The sequence below is a fragment of the Mugil cephalus genome, chromosome 21 (assembly GCF_022458985.1).
Source record: "Mugil cephalus isolate CIBA_MC_2020 chromosome 21, CIBA_Mcephalus_1.1, whole genome shotgun sequence".
NCBI classification, from domain to species: domain Eukaryota; kingdom Metazoa; phylum Chordata; class Actinopteri; order Mugiliformes; family Mugilidae; genus Mugil; species Mugil cephalus.
Window position 1 is genome coordinate 1,285,212 of NC_061790.1, and position 27,982 is coordinate 1,313,193.

Below are 27,982 nucleotides of genomic sequence, written 5' to 3' on the forward strand. Positions count from 1 at the left end.
ATGATGATGATGGTGATGATGATGATGATGGTGATGATGAAGATGATGGTGATGATGATGGTGATGAAGATGATGGTGATGATGATGGTGATGATGATGATGATGATGATGATGAAGATGATGGTGATGATGATGGTGATGATGATGGTGATGATGATGATGGTGATGATGATGGTGATGGTGATGATGATGAAGATGATGATGATGATGAAGATGATGATGATGGTGATGATGATGATGATGATGAAGATGATGAAGATGACAGTGAACTCTCTTGTTTTTCAGGGAGGTCGACACAGACTGGTTTGTCTATGGAAGCTGAATGAAAACTGTTTCTTTTTCCTGGATTTTAACGTCAGTGATGATGAAGATGATGAAGTTTATATTGATCAAACCTTGAAACGGTTTGACTGGATGTTTGCATTGAATTTACATTGTTTCTTTTTCTTTGTAAAATGTGTTGAATCCTATAATGACTTTAATCAGTGAAACCAGAAGAAAATGACACGTTGCATCATCCTGAGTCCTGAGCTCTGATTGGTTCATAAAGATGCTGCTGCTCCATAAACCAGAGGAACGACGGAGGGTTAAATAAGATCAACACCAATGACTGTAGGTTATTATTATTATTATTATTCCTGGTTCATTTAATATATACACATATATACAGAATGACTTTTTATTTCTATTTTCCTCCATATTGCTGTTTTTTTCTTTTTGTTTGTTCATCCAAACTTGATATTGTTTCTCGTATATATTCTTGTGTAATTCTGCTCCACTGAGACAAGTAAACGCCTCATACATGGATCAGCTCTGGTCGTGGGTTTGATGTTTGAACAGCTTAATACTGAAGGCAAAATGATCATATTAATAATGTATGTTTATAAGTTTAATATAGAATTCTGGACTCTCTTCATAGCTTTAACATGTGTGCAAATAAACCGGACTGAACTAAAAGGTGTCAGGAACGAACTCCACTACACATCAACACCAAGTTTATTGTTGACCAGAGAAACTCAGACGTCTCTGAGTTTAGAAGCTGAGAAAAACTCAACCGTATAAAAACTACATGCAACAGGTTTTTTTTTTTTTAATGTACACAAACTGTAACCAGACGCTCAGACACTCGGTATAAACTGATCATCAGGGGTGAGCGGTGGAGGGGGGGTACTTGGCGCCCTCCGGCTCTCCAGCAGCAGCACCACCAGGCGGCTCTTCAGCGAGGCCAGCTTCCCCCCGTAGCTCTGCTGCAGGACGGAGGCCAGGCGGAGGCGCAGGAGGCGCAGGAGGCTCGGCTGAGGCCGGCAGTCCGACACGTTGAGCAGGGAGTGGAAGAAGTCCAGCCACAGGTCGCTGTGAGGGTTCCTGAACGCCACACGGAGACACTTCACATCAGCACCCGCCATCATAACCATCATAACCATCATAACCATCATAACCATCATAACCATCATCACCATCATCACCATCATCACCATCATAACCATCATAACCATCAGCACCATCATCACCATCATCACCATCATCACCATCATAACCATCATAACCATCAGCACCATCATAACCTCCGGCTCCGTGCTGCCTTCAGGGCCGCGCGGCTCTGGAGCTTTCTCACACGGTACAGGAAGCAACGATAAGTTCAGCTACAGCTACAAAACCACGTCTGGACGAGTCCGAGTATCAGAAAACTGAAGTTCATCATGTTAAAGCGTCGTCACAGTTAAGAGATGACGTTAAATATGAAACGTATTTATTAAATGATAGTTACTAAAAGGTCAAAGTTAAGAAATAAAATTAAATACTGAATGCTAATCGTCACAAAAGTCAAAAACGTTTAAGTCATATTTAATAAATTATATGTACTATATGTGTGTGTGTATATATATATATAAATAACATGTCAGGTTTTTACAAAGCTGGTGAGATTAACTAAACTAAAAAAATAAATTAATATATTAAAGTTATTAGATATAGAAAAATACAATCGGAAAAAGACCAATTCATAAAAATGTACTGATAAAATGTGTCAAAATTACTCAATTTAAAACAATTGTGACACTTTTCAGGTTTTGGACATTTTCATATTTAATGTCACTTTTTTTTTAAATGTTTAAACCGTCTCGAGTTTGTTTTCAGGAGAATAACTGAATATTTCACTCAGATTAAAGTGTATTTTGCAGAAACGTGGATATTATGTATTTTTTGGTTGTGTAACATCAGGAAACACGTGATCGTTTCATTTAGGAGCCGTTTCTCTGTTACCGTCTGAATACGCCGTTGGTCCTCCACACGCCGTCCTCGCTGGTGACCTGCATGTACGTCCCAAACAGCAAACAGAAGACGGTCCCCGCGATCCCAAAGTAGTCGGTCTGAAAACCAGGAGCGAGACACAGGACATGGATTAACCGTCCACACGTCCAGACGTCCACACGTCCCCCCAGGTTCACGGCGGGGTTCTGACTGGTACCTGGTAGCTCCACGGTTTCCCGCTGAGCATCTCTGTGCACTGGAAGCCCGACGTCAGACACTTGGCGGTGAAAGCAGTGGATTCTGGGAAAAGCTCCATGTCGATGCTCTGGCCGAGGTCGATGAGGACGAGGCCGTGGTCCACGCTGTCCACGCTGTCCACGTCAAAGCACCGGTTCTCCAGGAACCTGGACACAAAGACAGGGATGAAGATCAGTTTTATTCAAGTATATATATATATAAGTAAATATCTGTATTAGGTGAAAGTTAAGAGACAACATTAAATATTAAAAGATAATCACCAAAAAAAAAAAGTCAAAAACTTGATTTCAAATCATATTTAATAAATTGTTTCTACGTTTCTACTAAACTCAGAGACAAAAACTAAAAACTCCATCGTGGTTAATAAATAATAAAGGAAGAAAAACTCAATAACAGTAACAATAACCTTGTTATTTAAGCAGCGTAATGAAGCCTTAACCATGCGTTCGCCCCCTGGTGGTTGGATGATCAGATGCAGCATTTTAAATGGAAACATCACTGCAGCCAGAATCATTATCATGATTAGAATTAGATTAACTGTGCAGACCTGACCTGACACCTTCACACGACTCTTAGACCAGATACTATTAGATACAGGAGTTTAGTTTAGTTTATCTGAAGGTAAAACTGCATCATAAGCTCCACTGTGTGATGTCTTATTGTCAAATCAGGTACGTACGATACTTTTCAGGCTCTGGTTGGATAATTTCCCACCTGGTGACACTGATCGTTTGCTGTGAATGACTTGAGAAGCTCAGGCCCTGACAATGATACTGATAATGAGAGTAAAGCCTCGGTCACCTCTCTCCCAGCAGGAAGTTGTCCGGCTTGATGTCGGCGTGGATGACGTGGATGGCGTGAAGCTGCTCCACCGTGTGGAGGAGGCAGACGGTGAAGTACATGACGAGAGGCTGAGGCATCACTTTGTCGCTCAGGTTCTTGTAGATGTTCACGGCGTTCTGACCGAGGCAGCGAGGACACAGAGATTAGACACAGGTGAAGTGAGAGACCTGGAACTCAGCACAAACTTCACTTCTCTCTGTTCAGTAACAGAGCAGTTTGTTACATGTCGACACGTCTAAATCCCTGATGTTAATTATTATCTGCTCCGTTCGTTGTTTAAAGTATAAAACGTCAGTTGTTTTGTTCAAATCCTGAAATTTCTCATTTATAGTTTAGGTCCAGAGACTAAGACTAGAAACACGTTCCCTCCTTTGAGACAAGAGACCTTAAAATTCACAGTTTATCCTCCGGGTCAATGATTATAAATCGCACCGTCGAATGTTTATCTTGTGTCTGTGACACAATGATGGAGAAATATGCAGATCACATTAAAATCTCACTGGCTGCGTTTCCATTCGTTTTGAACTGGTCACATGACGGGAAAACACCAAAGAAACGGTTTCTATTTCACTTTTGTGATAAACTTTTATATTGATGCATCTGAAAAACCTCAGAAATGTTTTAGCTTTAGATATCTGAGAGGTTTTTTTTTACATTTTATTTACATTTCAGCAAATGATCTTAAATGGGAAAAGAGATGTGTCCTAAGTTCATATTCTCGTTATCTATAACAAAAGAAATGAATGAATAAAAGTAATCAGTCGTGTACTCACACAGCCTCAGCAGTTTTCTAAATCTGATGCTTCTCTTTGCTTCTTGGTCAAAAATGTTTTTTTCTAATGTAACTGTGTCTGTGTCTGTTTCTCTAACTGTCTATTGCATGATTGTTGCTTTAAAGTCCTCAGTGTGTGTGTCTGGCACATTTACACTGACGCTAACACATCAAACTAATAATAATAATAATAATAATGACATGCTACATATCATACTAAATAATATAATATTTAGTATGACTGGCTGTCATCAAGAATAATAACATATCATGTGTAAATGTGGACCAACAGAAGGCTGTAATCATGTGTTTAAGGAGGTGAAACCCTGAATGAAGGTGTCATGGCGGCTGACCAGCAGGGTGCCGTAGCTGTGCAGCTCTCCCAGCAGGACGCTGCCGTTGCTGAAGAGGTGAGCCGAGCGGATGCTGCTGTAGAGGTGACGGACGTCGGGCTGAAGCCGAGCGTCCAGCTGAGTGTTGATGTAAAACTCCCAGGGGTTTGCCGGTTTCTGGACCTGCAGCAGAGCCACGGAAAAAAAGACTAAAACAAACAATACAAAGAAAGAATGAAATGAAGAAGCTACTCAGACCAAACGTCTTCTCTGGACTCTACAAGTCCAGGAGCTTTTTGGGTATAAACCTCGACGATGATGATGATGAGTGGCCCTGATACTAATGACAGTCCATCAGATGCTAAAGACAAAGCTAATGGTGAAGCTAATGGAGAAGCTAAATCGACACTAACAGCGACGCTAAAGATAATGTTAAAATAATGCTAATGGTGATGCTTCCGATCCAAGTGGGTGTTAGCAACATTTAGCAGTGATTAGCATCACATTGTAGGAAGGAAATGGCTAATGGCTTTGGCAATACTAATGGCAATGCTGTTGGCGATGCTAAAGGTGAAGCGAAATAGCAATGCCAACGTTGATGACGCTAAAGGAGAAACTAATGATGAGCCTCATAGCATTGGCATTGCTAATGGCGATGCTAAAGGTGAAGCTAATATAAATGACGACGCTAATGATGATGACACTGAAGCTAAATCGACACTAATGGCAGCGCTCAACACGATGTCAAATGAATGCTAATGGTGATGCTAACAGCTAGCATGTTTCTGCTCATATCAGACTCTAAAACTAAACCAGGTAGATTTCCATGAATGCTCTTCTCCAAGTGTGTGTTAGCAACATTTAGCAGTACATGGTAGGGAGGTAATGGCTAATGGCGAAGCTAATGATGAGGCTAATGTTCCTCGTTTAGTTTGTACTAATTGTCTCATAAATCCAGTGAACCCGTGTCTGGATCTTCATGAACCGCCTGTCTCACCTTTAGGACCATCTTCTCTGAGGTGGTGGGGTCGGTGGCCTGGTAAACCGTGGCGAACGCCCCCTCCCCGAGGACACAGTCCACCCGGAGGGACGCCTTCCCTGTCAGACACACATTCACAGGTTAAAGCTCAAACAGGTGAGAGCCAGGCTAGCTGTTAATGCTAAGCTAAGCTACGGTATCGCCCCCCTCCCTCCTACCCATGCTGATGGTCATCTTCGGGCTGATGCTGGGGAGGGAGCACTGCCAGGTGATGCAGCGGGGGTGGGAGGTGAGGGGAGGGGTGAGAGTGGACAGTAGATGGGAGATCAGGTCATTGTCCCAGGGATCTGACACCAGCTGGAGCGTCCCCGTCCCAGAGGTCGTCCCAGAGGTCGTCCCAGACGTCCCGGGTGTCTTCATGGACACGTCGGAGCTCGGCCTCGGGCCTCTATCCGGACTCATCATGGGCTCGTCCACACAGCTCATCTGCCCCGGACTCATGGGGACGTCGGCGAAGAGGGGCGGCTGCCCCGGACTCATGGGGACGTCCTGGGTCCTGGGCCGACGGGGGCTCAGGAAGGCGTCCAGGTCCGTCTCTGCGACGGCCTCGGGGCTCCTGACGACCAGCCAGTCCGGTTTGAGGGCACACTCCGGGCTCATGGGGACGTCGCCCAGCTGATCCCGGGCCGGTTCCGAGCCGGCGGCGTCCTCCACGTCCTCCCTGATCTTAAACGGCTCGCTCCTGGGCCGGGACGGGACCAGAGACAGGCCCTGTCTGGGGGGCTGCTCCGGGCTCTTGTAGACCTCCCAGCCCCCCGAGGCTGAGTCGGCGGGGCCCAGGGTCTGGTCTCTGAAGGAGAGCACGGTGGGGGGGGGAGGCTGCACCATGGTGATGGAGGAGGTGGTGAGGCAGTGGTGAGCGGAGGCCAGGCCCTCACCCACGATGGTCCCCCCTCTGGGGGAGGACGGCGCCACCAGTTTACTGACAGCAGACTCATCACACGGACTCTGTTCTATGATGGGACTGAAGGAGACGACAGGTTCATTAACACAGTTTAACGCTGCGTTTGCTTCATTTAGACCAAACCATGGGTCTGGTCCAGGACGGTGAGACATGTGTCTGCACAGCAACATGCACCAAATATTAGTTTAGTTCAGCAACATTAGGTGGCTCCTGCTTCTGTTAGTGTTTGTTGCATTAAATCAGTATCTGTCCATGTGTTGAGATGCTGTTACAGTGTAATTTAGGTTTTTCATGTGTTACATGGGAACTACAAGCCCCATGTCACACTAACAACGGCTAAAAACAGCCTCGTGTGGTCTTGTAGATTCATCACTGTACATAAATTTAATAAAATATTTTCCTTTCAAAATAAAAGCGTCGTGGCAGATGGAGCGGTTACCTGAGTTTTTTGCTCTGGCGTCTGATGAAGTCTTCGTCCTCTGCGTCTCCACAGTTGTTCTCTGGAGGCAGATTCACCATCGCGCAGAGTCAGATGGGGTTCAGGAGAAAACACGAATCCTGAGTAAGTTAATAATAAACTGAAGGCGTCGTTCGTACCTTGGTCCTGGAAGAAGTTGCCGCCCAGAGGAGTCTTGTGGGTGAACGGCGTGGAGACGAACTCGGCGAGCATGGCGAAGTCGGTGGTGCTGTTGGGACACGCCGCCAGCGAGTGGAGGGAGTTGTAGCGAGCGCCCCACATGGTGCTCTCGTCCGGCATCAGGTCCCCGGGAGGCGTCTCCTGATCAGAGGAGAGCAGAGGAACTCGACTTTTATCCTCCGATAAATAGACGGCTGCAACTACAGGACGACCTCGGAGCTCAGACTCACGTTGGGTTTGTCTGCTTTGACCGCGGGGATCTCAGCCAGGGCTCTGCTCGGCTTCAGCTTCTCTGTCACAGGAGGCGGAGCAGCGCTGGACAAAATAATAGGAACACTTCATGTTTACTCAAAATCTCATCATTATTATCATTCTTATTGTTATTATAAAACACAGCTCCATGTTTACCGGCTGTTTTCTTTGTCGTTATCGTCCTGGAAGACGGTGAACGGGGTTGTTGTGGTCGGGGGCTTCGTTAATGAAGAGACGCCTCCCACTGACGGAGAAAGAAGAACCATGTTAGATCTAAAAAGAACAACAAGCTGAAAGAAGCACAGCTGGACTTGTAGAGTTTCTTCAAGAAGCTACTTGGATGAAACATCTTCAAGAAACTGTAAATAAAATGTCTTTAAATGAATCCTTCTGAGAACAATTTGAATAATTAAGTTAGAACTTAGACCACAGACTGTAAATAAATATGGAGCTGCTCCTCTAAAGTGAAGCCAAAGCTAGTAGAGCTCCCCCTGGTGGCTGGAGGCTGCAGGAAAGGTCATAAGCTCCACCCCCTCCATGTTAGTGGGCAGGACTTGGGCCATATAATGTTGATGAAAGTGTCAAGTTCTTTGGATAAGCTTTGTTTTAATTATTTGATGCTATAGACAGAGGATGCAACATCATGGCAACCACCAGTTGTCATTATATATGGTCTATGGTGGAGATGTGGCATCCATATTTATATACAGTCTATGGTTTAGACCACGCGGGTCAAAGTTATTTTAGTTCAGGGGCCACATTCAGTCCAGTTTGGGCTCTGAACCAGTAACAGGACAGAATAATAACCAACGGGCCGGTAGTTATGTCCGACACCACTGATCCAGACTCCTAGTTCATAAATGCAAGAATATTTTTACTGTTTCTCGAGCATCTGGCGTCGAACTCGTTCTCTGAGGTGTTGCTGAACGGCTCCTCTAGAAATGTTGGGGCCTGGAACATGTCCATGATCACACCTGGGTCCACACCAGGACGGATGGAATCAGGAAAAAGACAATGAGCACCAAAAAAAAACCCAAAACTGAAAGTGTGATTAGAAGGGAAGGACGTGTATGTATATAGGTGTACATAGGTGTCGTGCTCACCCAAGGCTTCCCGGGTGTTGACAGTGGGCGAAGGCAGCACCCGTGACGGTGTGGCCTGAACGAAACCCAGTGAAGTGTTGGGAGTGACGTGAGACAGGTTAGCTGTGCCTCCCTGTGACACTGAGGGAGGAAGACATGAAGACAGGAGGTTGGGAAAAGAAATGAAATAAAAAGGACAAAGAGAACCACCTGACTCCACCTACCGTCTAGTTTCTCCTCAGGCTCTGCTGCTGTTTGCTGGACGTCACTGAGGACCAAAGACAGTAAAGATTAGACGGTTTGTCACCCAGATCCACATATCTGGACTGGAACTGCTCATCATCGTACTACCGCCCCCTGCAGGGTAAACTCATTTACTATAATGTACGATAGCACTTCATTTTCTACTCGTTTTCCAAATAGTTTGATCCATAGACTGTATATAAATATGGAGCCGCTCCTTTAAAGTGAAGTCAAAGCAAGTAGAGCTCATAAGCTCCACCCCCTCCATCTTAGTGGGCGGGATTAGGGCCAATATATGATGCTGATGAATGTTCAAGTGTAATTTTTTAGATAAGTTTTGTTTTAGTTTTTTAGTTGCCATGCCAACCGCCCTGTAAAGAGGTCCCGTGGGACCACGAGAGTTTTAAAAACTAATTTTAAAAATAAGTTCAGTGTATAATCCAATATATATTTTTTTGTAGCTGATGGAGGTAAAGCAGAGTGTAGTATTGATTAAATGAAAATGTGAGCGAGTCTGGAGGAAGTGTGGGCGGGGCATAAATATTGTGGCTCCGCCCTTGGACCATACTGACCACACTCCAAACTCACAACATGGCGCCACCTGGTTCCCCGGGAACATAGCAGCAGTTTGACCAGTGACCACGTGTTTAGTCCATATTTATATACAGTCTATGCTCTGATTACTTTATTAAGCTCTAGGGTGACAGGTATTGATCATGGATTATAGATATGAAAAGAGATAAAGAGAACCTGAGGTGACAGGTTGAGGTCTGAAGCTACTCACTGCTGTGTGTTGTTCTGATCCTGTAGTTTAAAGTGGTCTGAGATGCTGAGACCGTCACCGGGGACGACGACCGGTCTCCAGACGACGGCATCCTGCTCCACGGGCTCTGCAGACTTCACCAGGTGGAGGTTCCTCTCCGCCAGGACAGAGGCATGATGGGATACGTCCGGTCTCTGCTGCTGGATGAAAGTCGGCTCGGTGTGTAACCTCAAGCCGAGAGAGCGTCGGCTGCTGAGTCGCTCTGAGGGCCGAGGAGGATTCAGAGCGTTGGCTGCTTCTGCTACAGGAGGCTGCAACACAGAACATCAGAATGAAATAAACGGTGCTGTTAGATTTATATAAAATTAGAGACGTTACTGGAAACGTTCTGCGTCTGATGTGTGTCTGGATTATTCCAGAGTTTAGTCTGATGGTTGGTTGGTGGCCAAAGCCTCAGGAGACGCTAGTGGAGATGCTAACGGTTATGATTATCGCGAAGCTATCTGTGATGCTTGTGGAAATGCTAATGGCAATTGTAATGCAGACGCTAATGGTTTTGATAATCACAAGGCTAGCTGTGATGCTAGTGTTGACCCTAATGCTGATGTTAGCGGTGTTGATTATCGCAAAGCTAGCAGTGATGCCAGTGGTGAGTAATGTTAAAGTGATCCTAAAGCTGATGCTAATGGTTATGATTATTAGAAAGCTAGCTCTTATGCTAGTAGAGATCCTAATACCGATGCTAATGGTTGTGATGATGCTCTCCATCAGTGTTTCCAGTAACGTTCTGCTCTAAGTGGGTGTTAGCATCCATTAGCAGTGGTTAGCCTCACAGCCCAGAGGTTGTTGGTTGTAGCGTTCTGGTCCGACAGTCAATAAATCTGATCTTGTCCTGATTATTCTGATAAAGACTAAATAATAACCATGTGTTTTCATTCTGACCTTCTGAGAGGACGTCTGTCCGGTGAACTGTCCACACATCTCCAGCTCCTGGTTAATTTTATCCAGCAGGGATTTAATGTTCAGGATTCCCTCCTCCTGCTCCCTCAGCGTCCTCTCAGCTGAAAGAATAAAACAGTTCACGTTTTATGGTCCTGAGACAAAGTCCAACAACCCTGGGCCAATATTAATAATAATACAAAGATACAGATTCCATTCATCTCAACAGATTGTTTGTTTTGGGGGATTGTGCAGCTCTGACAGGACAAGTTAACAACGTGGGCCGTGGACATGAAAACTGTCCTATAAACAACTTCTTAACAATAAGAAGAATAACACGTTTTTATTGTCATTATCCAGTGAAAAACAACTAAATATAGTTTAGTTTGGCAGCTAAACAATAAAACTATAACAGCAGCTATAAACAACACAATTTATAGACCATAAAAACACAGTAGCACAGACATGAATGTAATTAGTATTAAAGGCTCCTGAAAGAGGTTGTATATTTTATTATTATTATTCTTCCTAATCTTTTTATTTGCTTATTTAAGTTCTTCACTGTATCAACCTTGAGTCATTTTCTGCGTCTATTTTGATTGATTTTCTTTATATTTTATTCTCTTGTCCATGTTGATGCAGCCAGTGTATCTGCACATGAAGCAGCAAAGCAAAAAGATATTTATCAATTAAAATAACTTCTATCCAATTTATCCACTGTTTTATTCAGAGAAGAACACAACACTGAGACCAGGACTAAACAACAATGAGCCACAATTACACTTATTTTAATTAAGAAAACTGATTTATTTAAAGCTTATTAAAAGTAAACATTATGCTAATTTATTTATTCTTCTCTGCACTAAAACAAACGGAAAATATCTGGAGTTGTTGTTACTTATAGTTGTTTGCGTTGTTATATTAAAAGTCCGGCCCCAACTTCACATCAAACTGATTAAAAACTGAAACTAGTTTTAGGCCCCCCGGTCTGGATGGTGGTGGGTTCAGTTTCAGATTCAGCTTTTCCACATGCATCACACACACAATCAACCAAACAAACAAACAAGTCAAGGAAACAACAATAATAATAAATAAATCCCAAAATCAGTAATAAAAATCCAATGAATTAATAAATAAATCCCATAGATAAAGAAACTTGATAAATAAATTAAAAAAAAACTTGAAAGCTGAACTGAAATAATGAAAATAGAAAAAAATGAATAAACTTAAAGGTGTTTGTGGAATAATGAATGTAACAGATAATAATAAGTGCAATAAATTACTGTTAATGATGATACTGTAATAAATAACTAATAAATGTAATAATTAATAGGAGAAGCAGACTCACTGATCTCCCTCTGCTCCTTCTCCTGTTTCTCCCTGATCTTACGGAAGTACTTCTCCGCTCGCACCTCCTCAAAACACAGCTCTGACCCTTCACAGACCAGCTCCTCCTTCATGTAGGAGGACACGGTCTCGGCCCCGGAGCTCTGGATCCTCCCCGACGTCTCCGAGCGGGAAACTCTGAGGACATTAAAGACCAGATCCTGCTCAGTACGGTCATAATGTTGTGGCTGATCAGAGCACTGTGTTGCGTTCACTTACATTATGGTCATTTTATTTGCAGGTGGTTGGGACGAAGGCTCCTGAGACGCCTGAAACAAGAGCAGAGAGTTAGTGGATCTGAGACGAACTGATTATTTTATATGTAATTATTGTTATTATTATTATTATTACTACTACTAGTAGCAGTGGCTCTGAGATGAACATATTATTTCATTTATATTTAAATATTTATTAGAGGGACAAACACACCTTGTCATGGGATGTCTGAGCAGCCGACGTCTGGTTGATTAGATGAGTGACCTGAGCTCCAGCTAAAAACCAGATTAAAATAAATAAATCAACATGTTAATTAAAGAACTAAATGAATGACTTTTAATAATAAATAATGTTCTTACCCGGTGGCTGAGTCTGGCTCCTGGTTCTGGACTGAAACTGTCTGGAGGTTAAAGATGGAGACATTTAGTTTTCAGTAAATTAAACGTCTTCTTTTTCATTCTCCTCCTGCTGCTGCTCTTCTTCCTTTTACTCCTACTCCTCATTCTCTTTGTACATCTTGCTCCTCCTCTTATTATCCTTCTCTCCGCTCTCTCTATACTCTGATCTCGTCCTAATCCAGTTCTTCAGGTCTAGTATGTCCAGGAGGCCGAGGAGACGATGCCATGCTGTTGTGTTGCGTTTGTGTAGTCGTACCTGTATTCGTGGAGAACCGTGTCGGCCGGCTGGGCTCGGTTCTCCAGAGCTTTCTGGTAGACGGCGTCGGCCTCCTCCCTCCTCCCCCTCTCTTCAAAGTGCTTGGCCCAGGCCACGTAGAGGGCGGCGGTCCTGGTGCCGACGCCTTTACTGAAGACGTGGCTGTACAGAGCCACGGGGTCCGAATAGTAACTCGCCTGGAGGAGACACAGCCGGACTCAGTCAGGAAGAAACTACAAACCAGCCAAGTCACGGTGAACGGTTCCAGTCACACTCACGCATCTGATGCAGTAGTTGACGAATCGGACGTCGTCTGCGTATCGCTCAACGTTCAGAAACCTCTGGACGAGGCTGTCGAACACCAGCGACATCCCGGCGCTGCCTTCGGGTAGACTCTGCTCCAGGTACTCCACAAACCTGAGCAATTACAAACAGGATCAAACACTGACGGTGCATCAAGTCAAAGCCAAGAGGCACAACGGATAAATAAAGACGTTATCCTAACACTAAAGTAAACAACAACTAAACGGCACATTTACTAGTCTTCAAAAAAATAAGCAATAAAATAGAGTTCACAATGGCAGTAAAAGCTTTTTCCTGTATGAGGGGGAGAAAAGACTTGTTTTAATTAAGAAAAGAAGAAACGAGCATTGAGTCAATATTACTGCAATTTCCCCATTGTGGGACAAATAAAGATTTTTCTGTTTATTTTTATATTTTGTGTGAACTATGAATATCCCTAAAGCTTTTGGAGATCAGTTATATGTTATAGTGACCTCAATATCATCCAAAACAACCACAACAAATGTGTATAAAATGTTGATAGTGTTTATATGGTTCATACAGCTCATAGAGTCTGGACACAGAAAACAAATCACTGTTTTCATTTTATCTTTACTCAGATGTTCACATTAAATTATATATATATATAAAAAAGAGTCATGACATATGAAGCAAAAAAATAAAAAATAAAAAATGATGTTAATGACATAGACGTTAAACGATGAATGTCAGACTGACCCCAGAGATAAATAATGGGAGGGTAAAGAAATGTGGATTTTGACAGGATGCCATCCGTCAGCTTTGTTTTAGCGAATCAAAATAATCAAATTAAGCATATAAATTCATAATAGATTGTTTGGTGACAACAATAATTAATAAACAGCTGTTTAAACACGTGGTTTTATGTTGTTTTCTATGACTCCAAGGTTGTTTTCATGTCAATGTCTGTCATTATTCTCTCTATTCACGTCTCGTCATTCATTATAACTATTATCACTATAATGCTTGTTTAACTGCAAGAAATGCGCTCTTTTCGTAGATTACATAAAAAAATAATCCATATAAATCAACTTATAGGTGAAAGAAACGGTTAAACAAACGGACTCACTTGTCCCATGGCTCCAGAGGGTCGGGTCCTGAGTATGAGCTCAGACTCTTTTCAAAACATCTGAAATAAATAATGATAAACATAATTAAAGAAATATATTCCGAACTAAATGAAATCTGTGTCATATCAGACGGTTAAGTCCTTTTTTATAAACTAGTCATTAAACGCGGAGAAGCGGGGAAGCTAACCGTTAGCAGGAAGCTAACAACAGGAGAAGTTAGCGTTTAATTAACTATGACTTACTGTAAATACGAAGCGATGTCCATTGCGCTTTAAGTTTAAAAAAATCAAAAAAGCCCTTAAAGTTGACACACATATGCGAATGTATTTGGATTGGTGGATTCGGTTGACTTCATAAAAACATTTTTCTAGTTTGGATGCACCACCGCTGCTTGTTGAACTGACGCTGCTACTACCGGTACATTTGAAAATTCGCGCTCAGCCAATAGCGTTTCACGTTGGACCTGGAAGCCACGCCCAGTCCTGTACGTAACAAGCGGGCGTGACAGAAAGATTAAATAAATAAATAAAACAGAAGCGTCAAATCTGAAGAAAAAAATAATTACTAAGGTGTAAATTTTATTTTTACTTAGAACAAGTAATAACTTATACTATTTTATTATAATTTGGTCCTCAAGACAGTTCTTTGTATGTGAAACAAAGCATTTCACTTGTGGATGAATGGAGTGTGTCTAAGTGTATTTTGTACAAAATTGAAAACCAATGTTGCGTGTCATCTATAACATTCGGTATGAAAAACTATTGTCACAACTATTATCAAGAATAATGACATATATTATGTGGTGGCCAGTGCCAGTGTTCCCATTAAATTAGGAGAAGTCATGAAATATATATATATATATATATATGTCAATCATATATTTAGATTGAATGGGGTCAAAGATAATAAGAGAGTTAAACAGATATTGTAAATTAATGTGTAAGTTAGGTTTGCTACACAGATGCAATTTTAATTTGTTTTTATTTTTTAAACTGGACATTTGAAACCAGAGCAGCCCGTGTGAAGCAGGTCGAGAAACCCCTTAGATGGCTCGTCGCGTCGTTACGTCGCCGCCATTTTGTTTCACCGGGAGTAAGGATCGTAAAAAGCACCGGTGAGACTATTTTCCCTTCAATTGGAGCACTTTCAACACGGCGGATCCGCATCGTGCACACCCGAATTCAGATATTTGCATGGTAAGTACTCACCGAGGCCTCCGGGAGAAAAGACGCCTCGTTGCCGTTTTCGCGTTTGTGCTTTTTTTCCTGCACGCTAACCCGGCTACTGTTAGCATCAGCGGCTAGCCGGCATTTTGGAAGAAAAAAAAACGGGCTTTTGGCTGATGCTCAGCTAAAATGATGTTATACGCAAGATTTAAGTGCACCAAATTTAGAGGAATAGCGCCTAGGATAGAGTGAACACATTGCGTTTCATTAGCTTTATCTTCGTAGAGTTTGCTATTCACACGGCGGCAGTTGGGCCTGTGATCTGCACGAGCCATTGATGCTAGCAGAGGCGTGGTGGATGTAACGTTAAATGAAAACATTACGGGCATTTTTTTGTGCGTGTTCTGTTTGTCTGCTTTTTTTTGCTCGTGGCTCTTGTTGGTTTATTTATTGCTGTGTCCGCCTGCAGGATGGGACGCGGGTAGAGTATCACACCCCTCTTTCCAACCATGTGAGCGTCTTCCTTTGAAGGCGCCGTCCATGTGTTTGTTTCAGTTTCGTAATCTCGTGTAATATAATGTTGTCTTTGTCACATGCACAGTGAAATGTAAAGGTGTATAACGGAGAAAAATATCACAAACTGTAGACTTGAGATGTGCACTTAAGGGGGCGGGGTAGCTCGTATATACATGCATATTATTTACAGTATGTTTTTTTTTTAAATGTAAATAAGCAGGTGTGTCCGTAAAGTGCAGATTATATTACAGGTTGTAAAGGATGGCGCCAGACCTGCACATGTAATCACTCCCTCAGTGTTGACGCTGATGTTGTTGCTTCCACTCAGATGTCTGGAGACATGGCCACAGATCATGTGAACGGGAACGGGACGGAGGAACCGATGGACACTACAGCGGCGGTGAGCCACTCCGAACACTTTGAGGCTCTGCTGGAGGCTGGTTTACCTCAGAAAGTTGCAGAGAAGCTGGATGAACTTTATGTAGCAGGTAAGCACCGGTTTCACCTGCAGGTTTTTGCGTCTTTTGACTGTGCAGGCGTCACAACGCCCACTCCTTTGGGCATGCACACACTTTTATTTGCCGTCACGGCATTGTTTTGATTCTTGACTTCCAGGACTGAGCATCCTTTGCTTTCTTCCAGCTGATCAAATTACATGACCGTGCTGTTTAATGTTGGTCTAAAGCCCTAGTTGCGCAGGATTAGTTTTATGTGGGGACGTCCTGTGGTTCAGAAAAGACTGTGTGCTTTACTCTAATTTTTTATCCGTTGTTATGTCTCTGCTCCTGAATTAATTTGCAAATTCTAATTGATATGAAACTTCTGTTTTTATTCTACCACTGGCTGCAGGTTCAAAAGTGCATTTCACTGTCCTATATGTAACTGACTGTGCATGTGACAAGTAAAACCATCTTATCTCCAAATATATTTTTAGAAACTGTTGATCCAGGGGAAGCGATTACAAACAGCCTGTCAGTAATTAAATCGTATGAACACATTATTGCTACATGGATGATTGGGTCAGAGATAACTCCACTTTGCTCCCCAGCTTCTCTCCACACTCTGATTTAAATCTTTCATGATTGTCAAGAGGCAGAAAAAAGCCAAGAACCAAACAAAAGTCTTTGAAAAGTAAAACCCAGATTCCCAGATGAGACTAGTCCCGTTAGAATGGGGCTTATCAAGTATTTACACCCAGTTACTCAGTTATTCATCTGCGCCACGGAGCTCATATTGTCCTAATTTTCAGCAGAGCGGCTCGATGCACAAAAACGTTTATTTTAGAGGAACCTTGATCATAGTAACTCAGAGTTTTCCCAGAAAGACAACATGATGTGCATGTATCTTGCAGCTTTGCTGTCAGTTTAAAGACAGTAGCACACAAATAATAAAAACATGCACAGTGAAGCGTCTGTGTGCTGGAAGATATTGCACATAAGAGACTAAAGGATGTTTAACTGGAGAAATTTGCCCTTTGACTTAATTATACTAATGTGTAGTTTCAGAAATCTCTTGGCTCCGTTAAAGAATTAAACCCACTCATTTTAAAGTGTAACATGTGCAAAGTAGATATGTACGACTTTTATTGTATTTATTCTCTTTTTGTGCTTATTAATGCGTTTGACCTCCTGTGTCCTTAAACTGCTGCTGCAGATTTCCACAGTGGGATGAATAAAGGATTAACGTATTTTATTTTACCTCCTCACGTGTTTGGTTGAAGTGTGTGGTGCCTGCACATGTGACAGGTGGATGTATAACTTAGTTTTTTGGTGAAAAAACGTGTCAGTGAAGAGCCAGTAGTTAAAGTAGTTTATCACACTGGAGACAGGAACGTCAACCATCCACTGTGTCGCTGCATCTTTTCCCCGTTTGCAAAGTCTGACCTGAACTCTGCAGCCGTTTAGCAAAGAAAAACGCAAACAGGCAAAGTTGGTTTTCTAAGATTTTTGAGGTGCATATATCTTCTTTTCTGTTGCACATTAAATCCCAGACTGAGCATTTTAAGAGGAGGTTTCATGTAGACGTTGGACTGAATAGTAAAGGAAAGGTTTGATGGAAGCCAGCTGGCAGCAACAATAGAGCAGCTGCTGCGTGGCCACGTTACTCTCTGAGCAGGAGCAACAAAGATCCAGGGACTCAGATGGGATCGATTGCACTGAACCTGGACTTATTTTCACCGCGTTGTGCTTTTTCTTTGGTCTTGGGCCTCGTAGCTGCTTGAACCCCGGCGATGGTGCAGCCTGTGTTTACGGTGGACGTGTTGTTGTGTTGTGTTGTTCAGGCCTGGTAGCTCATAGTGACCTGGACGAACGGGCCATCGAAGCTTTGAAAGAGTTCAACGAGGAGGGAGCGCTACAAGTGTTGGTCCAGTTCAAAGAGAGCGACCTGTCACATGTGCAAGTAAGTGAATTATTACGTTTACTCAAAACTAAACCGTGCACGTTTTCTCGTCTTTGCACAAAATTGAAGATTTATTTTCCGCGAACGCACATCATCAGCGTCTTAGCCACAGTTAATGGTTGAATATCGTGTCCAGCTCTGATTCTTCTTCCCTCCCCCAGAACAAAAGTGCCTTCCTCTGTGGGGTGATGAAGACGTACAGGCAGAGAGAGAAACAAGGGACTAAAGTTTCAGACTCCACTAAAGGACCAGACGAGGCTAAAATCAAAGAGCTCCTGGACAGAACCGACTACACGCTGGACGTAACGACGGGCCAGAGAAAGTACGGCGGGCCTCCACCCGAGTCCGTTTACTCCGGGGCGCAGCCCACAGTCGGGACGGAGGTTTGTTTAAGAATGAAAGAAAAAATGGATATTTCTGTAGCTATTATTTATTAATAACTGGCATCATATTTATTGTAATGAAGTTCATTGATGATTCTATTGATATATTTTATATTACTGGTTGATTATGTATCGGTGCATTTCGTATATTAAATCTTTTCCTCTTGCAGATATTTGTTGGGAAGATTCCCCGCGACCTGTTTGAGGACGAGCTGGTCCCCCTGTTTGAGAAGGCCGGTCCCATCTGGGACCTGAGGCTAATGATGGACCCTCTGAGCGGCCTGAACCGAGGCTACGCCTTCGTCACCTTCTGCACCAAAGAAGCAGCTCAGGAGGCCGTGAAGCTGGTAGGTCGCTCACAGACGGACGGCTTTAAGAAGTTATTTATATACCATCATTAACAATAGAAATACGTACTTACCAGTGTCCGTTTTGTTGAGCCAGGAGAAACACTTCCTCTCTGACAGCTACGTTGGGTCGAACCCTGTCACTCTATGACACGCACATGTCAAACTCAAGGCCAATTGAATCATATCATAATTGAGCCACATGTGCCATTGGAACTACAAATCCCTGTCTGTATCACAGTAGATGACCCGGCATCAGGCCGCTACGTGGTGGTTGCCTTGGTAACCGCTGCTTCTGAAGCTCCATCGGTCCATACGTTAACTGATAAAAGCTCAAACCACGAGCATTAGATACTACGACGTGTTAACGGAGACTCTGACACAAAGACGTAGCAACACTGCACCAGTTAGCAGACAGCAGGCTAATCAGTTAGCATTCTGTTACGGCAAACACCAAACTAAATACCAGTCTGTTAACATGCACGCTAACAGAGAGACGCACTGAAATCAGCATGTTTAACATGGGCTCAGCATGCTAGCTTAGCCCCAGCGTTGGCTCACATCCACGTTAGCCTCGGGTTTGTGTTCAGGTCCACAGTAAAATAGCCACTCCATCAATGTAGCGCAGTATTATTCTTTGGTCGGCTGTGGAAGTGCACGAATAAATAGTATTTAATGAGAGCAGAATTATTTCCAAATGCTGATGGTGGGAAAGAAATTAAACAGTGGACAAGGCCAAATATTAAGGATCAAATTGTGAAACCAGGAACGTTTGAGGCAGTTGTTGTGTTTTTTATCAGCCGTCACTTTCTTTCATGCTGTTTCTTCTTCTTCTTCTTCTTGTACCAGTGTAATAATCATGAGATTCGTCCTGGTAAACACATCGGTGTGTGTATATCTGTGGCCAACAACAGACTATTCGTCGGCTCCATTCCCAAGAGCAAAACGAAGGAGCAGATAGTGGAGGAGTTTTCTAAAGTCACAGGTAACGTTTTCCTTCCTGCTCCAGCCACATTTCTTCTGCCTGACCTCGTGTTTCCTGACTCGCGCCGCTGGTGCTGTGTTTGTGTTCAGAGGGCCTCAGCGACGTCATCCTCTACCACCAGCCCGACGACAAGAAGAAGAACCGCGGCTTCTGCTTCCTGGAGTACGAAGACCACAAGACGGCGGCTCAGGCCCGGCGGCGGCTGATGAGCGGGAAGGTGAAGGTCTGGGGCAACGTGGTGACGGTGGAGTGGGCCGACCCCATCGAAGACCCCGACCCGGAAGTCATGGCCAAGGTGAGCCCCGAAAGAACCGGTTCTTCAGTCGGTCCGGAGGGTCCACTCCCGCCACACGAAGCCTGACCTCTCTTCTCTGGTTGCGGTGCAGGTGAAGGTTTTATTTGTGAGGAATCTCGCCAACGGTGTCACGGAGGAAATCCTGGAGACGTCCTTCAGTCAGTACGGGAAACTGGAGCGGGTGAAGAAGCTCAAAGACTACGCCTTCATTCACTTTGAGGAGAGGGACGGAGCCGTGAAGGTAGCGGCGTTTCTCTGACGGCGCGGAGAGGAGAGTCGGATAAAAAGCCAGGACGGACGTGAACCTTTTCATTTACTTCCTCAGGCGCTGGACGAGATGAACGGGAAGGAGCTGGAGGGGGAACCCATCGAGATCGTTTTTGCAAAGCCACCAGATCAGAAGAGGAAGGAGCGGAAAGCCCAGAGACAAGCAGCCAAAACACAAATGTAAGAATCATCTGCTCAAACTAAAAATACCTCAGACGTCATGTTCTCAGACGTCCAGGGGTCTGAGACGTTACATATCTGACGACAGAAAGAGCAAAGATACAGTAAGATTATTTTTTCATCCTGACAAACTTTTAACACTATTAACACATTGGACCTAAAACCATCGAATCCCAGTGGGAACAAGTTAGAAAACCACAAACATGTTTAGCTGATCGACACATTTAGCAAACAACAACAGTTATGTTAAGTTACATTTAAAAGTCATTTTTTTGTCCAACTGTTTAGGACCATGTCCAAAACTGACCACTCAGTAATAATGCAGCACAATTTAAAAACTGGTCTGTAGTTTGAAGTGAGACTCGGTGAGAAGTGTCTTGATGCTGCATTGACTCCAGCGCGTTAGATAATATATGATAGATTTCTCCTGAACATTGGCTTTCTCGCCTTTTCTTTCTTTCTTTTTTATGTTCTAAGAAAAAACGTCTTGAATCTTAAACCTTGAACCAAAACTTCAGGAATCTGATTTATTCCATTAGTCAATGAGTTTAAATTCAAAGCCATCTGAAATACGACGGTAGATTTATATTGTAGGTTTCATAGGCACTTACAGAGGTTTTATTATCTTTTAAGATATATATATATATATATATATTAAAGTAAAGGTCTGACTAATGCTGCTAATGGAGATTGATGCCAAACAAAATTCTGTTGTGAGGCAAGTTTATTTGTACGGCACCGTTCATACACAAAGACGCACAAAAATAACTTTAAAAATCAAAGACATAAAAACAAGATGAAGATTTAAAATAAAATAAATAAAACAGGAGAATAAATGGAAGTTAAAATGAAGCTAAAATGCATTTATAAAAATTAGGATGATTAAAAGCAGTAATGGAAATGCTGCCGTGATAATAAAGTTCTCTTTGCTGGGCTCTAGATGTAGAGTTTGATCAGTGTTTAAAGTGTTGCTGTGTTTCTGCCGAGTCTTAAAAAATGTGATAATCCCACTTTAAGGCCTTAAAAAGTCTGAAGTCTGAGTCGGTCTTAAACCACATTTAGCCGAGTCTTAAATGCTTCGTCCATTTATTACCTCTTCATCTGCAGTTCATGGGTTTTTATTTGTCATTGTGCAGTCAGGACCCAGATTATTACCCACAGTAACTATAATACACAGATGGTACGTAAACAGTTATTAATAATAATATCTATTACAGTTTTTATTCATGTGGCTCTGGACTGTTACTATCTCCTGGTTTCATTGATAAAAGTCGTTACAGGATTTAACCAACACAACTTCTTATTACTCACTTATCAGATTAGAGTTGATTCCTCCAGAACTAAACCACTGGTACTGATTGTAGAAACGACCATGAATGAGCTCCAACATGTTCGTGATTCAGTGACTCGTCCTGACCAGGAGCCTGAATGGCGCCTGGAGGAGGAGGAGGAGGAGGAGGTGGTGTTAACTCCTATCTTCTCCCTCCTGTCTCCAGGTACGACGACTATTACTACTACCCTCCCCCTCCACGCATGCCTCCTTCGGGCCGGGGCCGGGGCCGAGGCGGGAGCCGGGGCGGCGGGGGCTACGCCTACCCCCCCGACTACGGCTACGGCTACGACGACTACTACGACTACTACGGCTACGACTACCACAACTACCGGGGCGGCTACGACGACCCCTACTACGGCTACGACGACTTCCAGGTCCCGAGCCGGGGGCGGGGCGGCGGCGGCAGCCGGGGCTCCAGGGGCGGAGGAGGAGGAGGAGGTGGAGGAGGTGGAGGTGGAGGAGGAGGCTCGCCGGCTAGAGGAGGACGAGGCGGCGCACCCAGGGGCCGGGCCAACTTCTCCCAGCGAGGCGGCGGCGGACTCGGTGGACCGGGCCGCGGAGGAGGAGGAGGAGGAGGAGGAGGAGGAGTGGGAGGAGGAGGGCGAGGAGCGAGAGGAGGCCTGCAGCCGAGAGGGCGAGGAGGGGTACGTGGTGCTCGGGGTGGCCGCGGTGGAAATGTAGGAGGAAAGCGCAAAGCTGACGGGTACAACCAGCCAGATTCCAAGCGGCGCCAGACCAATAATCAGAACTGGGGCTCTCAACCCATTGCTCAGCAGCCGCTCCAAGGTGGTGATCATTCTGGTAACTATTCCGGTTACAAATCTGACAACCAGGAATTTTATCAGGATTCTTTTGGGCAACAGTGGAAGTAAACGAGTAGATTACAAAAAAAAACCCCGTCGTTGTTTTCCTTTGGTTCTTTTTGTCTTTCTTTTTATTTAGAGACTTGATCTGAAATCTGATTGGCCCTCAGTCCCATACGGTTGCCTGCATATTTTTTATTTTTTTTTCTAATTTTTTTTCCCCTCAAAAATTTGGTGACCACATCTGGCAAGATATTACCGCTCTCTCTTTTTTTTTTTTTTTTTTTTTGTACATATTTTAATTAATCCGCTTGGACTCGAACCAAACTCACACTCCCACCTGTCTCTGGCGAACTGCTTTTATTTCATTTTATTTTTCGAGGAAAAAAAAATGCTCATTAAAAGATTTTCCAACAAAAAAAAAGGAATAAAAAATTTTAGATGCAGATATGTGCTGGAGCTGTCTATTTGGCTTATAGCTTTAATGTATGTTTTTAGACGTTCTGGTTTTCATGTTTTAAGTCGCTAAACATGTATTTAAAAAAAGAGAAAAGAAAACGAATGGAAAATACAATTTGTATTGTCTCAGATTTAATGCGTGTCTTGTTATTGAAAAGAGATTTAAAAAAAAAAGGACCGTCGCTGTCCTATTTTTTTATTTTTTATTTTGTTTGGGCTTTTACATTTTTTGGGCTTGTATTCTTTGCTGTTTGTCTGCTTTAATAAACATTTACACGCTACACGTGTACGAAAAAACCTTCAAATTGTGTTGAAAATTCATGTTTCGGAAACAAAAAAAAAAAAAAAAACTCTTCAAATTGCCTTCCAAAAAAAAAAAAAGAAACGAATCTAAAGGCTCCTTGTGGAATAAAACCCTAAAACTAAGGGTTTGCATGCGATCAGATCCTCCTCCTCCTCCTCTAGTTCTCACCCCCCACCCCTCATTCATAGAAACGCATCCAGCAGCCAGTCTTACTGGTCTGTGTTGGGGTGGTGAGGTGGGGGGGCCGTACTTCAGACCCCCCCTCGTGTCCCAGAAGGATCTGCCTGTAGCTGTGGAAGAGCCTGGATGCTAATCTTGCATGTTTTTAATGACGTGGAGGTTTGACTCTGTCGTCTCTGCCGTGCATGACGCGCTTCTACTACTTAACTATTCGCTTTAATTACGTTTAAAGCCTGCGGCTGCTCCTCTTTCCTCCTCCTCCTCCTGTTTCTGTCCCGTCTCAAGCTCTAAACTCTGACCTGCCGCCCGTCCTCCTCTTTTTGTTTTTGTTTTTTAAGGCGTTGCCGTGTGCATGTGTGGGTCAGGTGTAGATCTGTTCTCCCTCTGAATGTGTGCACATGTGGTTCCGTTGCTGTTCTGGGTTCTCTAACGTCTTCCTTCTGTTACCTGACTAGCAGGACAAAGGGGTCGAGGCCGGTCCTGACGCGTCGCTATGAGGACCGAGCGGCGTCGGACGCGCTGCAGCCCGCCGCCGGACGCAGACGGTAAGATTCCTCTTCCAACCCAAACCAGCCGCTGCAGCTAGAGATGCACGATAACTGACGCAACGCGAAACCCACCACACTGACTTCACAGCAGCGACACTGGTGGGAAAAAGAGCTCAGACGCCCTCAGAATTCAGCCCAATGTCAAGTATTACTTCAGTTTCAACGCTGTTGTTGTTGTTGATGTGGTTGTCAACAATAAGTGGGAATCGGGACAGTGGGGTAGGAGAAAAAAGATGAGTAATAATGGATAAAAGAAAATAATAAATAATAATAAAAAAATTATCAATTTAAAATTATAATAAAGAATAAAAATAAATAGAAAAATAAAAAAATACAAATGCATCTAAATATAATAAGTAAATAAAAATAAAATGCATGGAAATCTATTGAAGAAATATAATAAATATATATGTAAGTGGGGAAAATAATAACATGTTACTGTGGTTACAGTTTTATTTGTGTGGCTGCACAAACAAATACAAATTATATTTATTTTGTTTATTATTTAAAGTCAAACAGAGAATGTTTTCAAAACTGAACAAAAAGATAAATAAATAACTTCACTTCCTGTGTTCAGTTCCTGGTTTTAACCGTTTATGTGAAGAACTTTTAAATGTAAAGTACAGAAACAAAACCACTGCTCATCAACACTGAACATTTCTTCTGTAGTTTCATGGAACCAGGTTTAAGTTTCTAATGATTTGTTTAGTGTTTTGTCTGTGACTGAACTAAAAGACCTGAGAGTGATTCTTAGTCCAATATTTCACTAATATGTGTCTAAGATCTTTTTTCCACCACTGTGTATACACACACACCTGATGATATGAGCGTCTGAGACGTCGCCCAGTGAAACGCTCACAAACTCCAACGGATTCATCACCGTTTGAAATAAACACGATCATATTTAATTAGACCAGAATAAAGTCCACATCAGAGTCTAGTTCTGTTCAGACGCTGACGCTGTTTGGACCAAAGTGTTTTTATTCTGTGTTGGTCGTTGTTAGCGTTGGTTAGCATTGGTTAGCATTGGCCGCAGCAGATTTAGCCTCTTCGTTCCGTACGATGATTAAACTGGAGGCGACTGATGAAGTTTGATGTATTAAAGGCCACACTCCTCCTCTTCCTCGCACCTCCTCTCTCTTTGTCCTCTCTCCTACCACTCCTCCTCTTCCTCCTCTTCCTCTCTCCTCCTCCTCTCTTCCTCCTCCTCCTCTCCTCCTTCCTCCTCCTCCTCCTCCCTTCCTCCTCTTCCCTCCTCCTCCTCTCTTCCTCCCCCTCTCCTCCTCCTCCTCTTCCTCTTCCTCCCTTTCCTCCTCCCTTTCCTCCTCTTCCTTCTCCTCCTCTTCCTCCTTCTCCTCATCCTCCTCTTCCTCCTCTTCCTTCTCCTCCTCTTCCTCCTCCTCCTCCTCCTCCTCCTCTTCCTCCTCTTCCTAATTGCGTTAAACGTAGAAATGAGTGAAACCTAAAAACCTGTAAAACATGTGAAGCTAAAACTTTTCTACTCTCATGAGGTTTGTCCAGTGAATTATCACTGACGTCGTCTCATTTACATCAGCGTATCTACAACGTGGATTTTAAGGTGCATTTAAAATTTCTCCGTGAACCATGTAGGACGTTTCCATAAATCATAACATCTCAATAATATCGTATCGTATCGTGAAGATATCGTGAAGTTCTTGCCGATACCGGCCCCTGGTGGAAACAGCTGGCGATACTAGTGTTTGACTTTAGTGATATCGTGTTTTCTGATATCGGGCCGATAGTTATCGTGCATCACTAATTCCAGCCCCTCCCCCTTTTTAGTTCATTATTATTTTATGATTTTGTTTTGAAAAGGAGGAGGAGCAGATCTCCTGAATCTGCCACGGTGGAAGATAATCAGAAGAGTGAGACATCCTTCTGGAAAAGGCTTTGCACTTTTGGAGTGGTTGAGTAGAACTTTTCATTTCAAGTTTTTTTTTGTTTTGTTTTGTTTTTCTGTTGAAATGATGGACTAAAGTCTGTGATTATTACCAGAGCTGAAGGTCGGGCATTCCAGAAATGAAATGGTTTGTTAACTACCTCGGTTTTGTTCCGTGGACAGACGTCGCAGCCAAACAACGGAGCACTCGATGAACTTTTTAAGTCCTTGGAAACGAAGCCTGGACACAAACTGTTCTCTAAACTAGTAAAATAAGACAAACCTTAAATGCCTGGAGGAAGAAAAAAAAAACAACAACAACAAACTAACGCGCCGTTATTCTTTGTCTTCCACGATGGGCGGCGTCTTAACTCTTTTCTTTGTGTGCTTGTTGTTGTGAGGTGAAGCTTCATCGAGGTTTCTGATAATCAAACATCGTCATCACGGCCTCATTTATGTGTCGTCCTGTCTCTTCTCTGTGTGTGTGTGTGTGTGCGTGTGTGTGTGTGTGTGTGTGTGTGAGTGTGTGTGTGTGTGTGTGTGTGTTAGACTGGAAACGAAAGAAAAAAGGTTTCATCTGGTCAGGATGCAGCTTTCATTTGGGTTTAAATCCTAAATATGTGGTGACGTTAATTGGAATAAATAAAAGCTAATATTCATGTCGGGCGCTTGAATCTGAATTCAACCTGCTACTAGACGACTTTTAATACTTTTCTCTCCGTGGGTGAAGGTGAGTGCACTCTCTGGCCACTTTATTAGGTACGCTAGTTAGCCTGTGGAGCTACGGTTCAATATTTCTACTCCGTGAAAACCTCAAAGAAACGAGTCGACGTGTCTGAGTTATTTGAAGCTGAACCCGGATTTGGAGCCGGTCTGTTACATTAGAAAGCATTGACAGCTGTACCTAATAAAGTGGCCGGCTGGTGCAGGACATCGCCCGTCTTCTCTGGTGTTTTTTTGTTTTTTTTCACAGTTGTGCCTCAGGAAATAGTTTTTCTGAAAGAAAACCTTCAACTCTTTCTGTGGCGTTCTGGCCAAAGGCATTCTGGGAAATGTAGGAAACGTTATGAGCACATCATAGGTCAGACATATTTGTATTATTTTTATTTTATTTTGGTTTCTTTTTGACAACATTTTAAACTTCATCGTAGCCATTTTCTTTGATTTCGTATTTTATTTTTAGCTTTCTTCCAGTTCAGTGAGGACAGTGCAGCTTGTTCTTCCTTTTCTTTTCTTTTACTTTCATTTTATTTCAAAAACTTGTTTTGTGGAAAAGAGCCAGACTTAAAAACAATAATAATCATAATAGTTTTTTTAAGAGTCAAAATGTTTTTTTGTTTTGTTTTTTCCTAACAAGTGTTTGCAGTCGTCTTGCAAATGAAATGTTTTATATTGTACAGTGAGGTGAGTTAAACCTATTTTTCTAATAAAGTTATTGACTTTGACCTGGGCTGTGTTTTTTGGATTATTTTAATTAACTCTGTTTATTAATGTCTAATAAAATACGTTTGTTTTAAATGTTGACATGATAAATCAACAGGAAGAAAATAAATACAACGTTTCTGCAGTTTAATAATGTAATTTATTACAACATTCAACAAAGTCAATAAAACATCACTTTAAAACTAAATAAACAGTTTGCTCAGTTTAGTAACATTTCCTCAAATAATATCAGTGATGGAAAAAGTTTAGAGATTAATAAATTTAATTAAAATAAAGTTGTTAATGGTAAAACTTTGATCTAAATGACGGAGTTTTACCAAAACAAATGGATCAACCAATCAGACGAGGCGACGTTTGGATTTAGGGTTGCCAGGTTTGACGGGATAAACTGTCGGTACGCAGCAGTGGCGTGTGAAAAATCCGTAATCTGAACTATTAAAGTTAAAGCGTTTTACTACTTTTTAGATATATTTATACAGGCATGTTTAGTAGAATTTAATGTGCGTAAAATT

At 42.8% G+C, this 27,982-nt stretch overlaps 2 protein-coding genes across 10 annotated transcripts; one reads left to right on the forward strand and one right to left on the reverse strand.

Moving 5' to 3' along the window:
• Positions 1-978: 978 nt before the first annotated feature.
• On the reverse strand, positions 979-14,370 carry bub1 (BUB1 mitotic checkpoint serine/threonine kinase). Of its 5 annotated transcripts, none has more exons than XM_047573274.1 (24): positions 14,204-14,370; positions 13,961-14,020; positions 12,849-12,987; positions 12,571-12,767; positions 12,276-12,316; positions 12,130-12,191; positions 11,920-11,969; positions 11,663-11,838; positions 10,318-10,436; positions 9,400-9,686; positions 8,594-8,637; positions 8,391-8,510; positions 8,166-8,261; positions 7,444-7,531; positions 7,266-7,350; positions 6,996-7,176; positions 6,838-6,898; positions 5,653-6,458; positions 5,453-5,553; positions 4,477-4,638; positions 3,310-3,467; positions 2,468-2,654; positions 2,263-2,369; positions 979-1,365 (listed from the first exon to the last, which is right to left on the reverse strand). In XM_047573274.1, the coding sequence occupies exons 1-24, from the start codon at positions 14,224-14,226 to the stop codon at positions 1,119-1,121; spliced, it is 3,597 nt and encodes a 1,198-aa protein (XP_047429230.1). In that variant the 5' UTR covers positions 14,227-14,370; the 3' UTR covers positions 979-1,118. The 5 variants fall into 5 exon arrangements, with proteins under 5 accessions (XP_047429230.1, XP_047429229.1, XP_047429231.1 ...); XM_047573273.1 differs by having other exon boundaries at positions 9,397-9,686; XM_047573275.1 differs by lacking the exon at positions 8,166-8,261 and having other exon boundaries at positions 9,397-9,686.
• A 647-nt stretch (positions 14,371-15,017) lies between these two features.
• Positions 15,018-27,472, forward strand: LOC124998760 (heterogeneous nuclear ribonucleoprotein Q). 5 transcript variants are annotated; one of them, XM_047573282.1, is made up of 12 exons: positions 15,018-15,157; positions 15,972-16,131; positions 17,925-18,043; positions 18,205-18,426; positions 18,597-18,773; positions 19,623-19,758; positions 19,848-20,053; positions 20,145-20,294; positions 20,379-20,500; positions 21,997-22,634; positions 24,035-24,124; positions 25,964-27,472. In XM_047573282.1, exons 1-11 carry the CDS (start codon positions 15,155-15,157, stop codon positions 24,061-24,063), a joined length of 1,962 nt encoding a protein of 653 aa, XP_047429238.1. In that variant the 5' UTR covers positions 15,018-15,154; the 3' UTR covers positions 24,064-24,124; positions 25,964-27,472. The 5 variants fall into 5 exon arrangements, with proteins under 5 accessions (XP_047429238.1, XP_047429239.1, XP_047429240.1 ...); XM_047573283.1 differs by having other exon boundaries at positions 24,038-24,124; XM_047573284.1 differs by having other exon boundaries at positions 21,997-22,477.
• Positions 27,473-27,982: the final 510 nt, after the last annotated feature.

Bases quoted from the DNA above. Each gene is read 5' to 3' on its own strand.
- bub1 (XM_047573273.1), bottom strand. From the start codon at position 14,226: ATGGACATCGCTTCGTATTTACA. The intron at 12,192-12,275 runs GTAAGAACATTA...TCTGGTTTTTAG, and splicing joins GAGCCAGACTCAGCCACCGG to CTGGAGCTCAGGTCACTCAT. The intron at 4,639-5,452 runs GTGAGACAGGCG...GCTCTGCTGCAG, and splicing joins CAGAGAAGATGGTCCTAAAG to GTCCAGAAACCGGCAAACCC.
- LOC124998760 (XM_047573281.1), top strand. The intron at 18,044-18,204 runs GTAAGTGAATTA...TCCCTCCCCCAG, and splicing joins GCGACCTGTCACATGTGCAA to AACAAAAGTGCCTTCCTCTG. The intron at 19,759-19,847 runs GTAACGTTTTCC...GTTTGTGTTCAG, and splicing joins GGAGTTTTCTAAAGTCACAG to AGGGCCTCAGCGACGTCATC.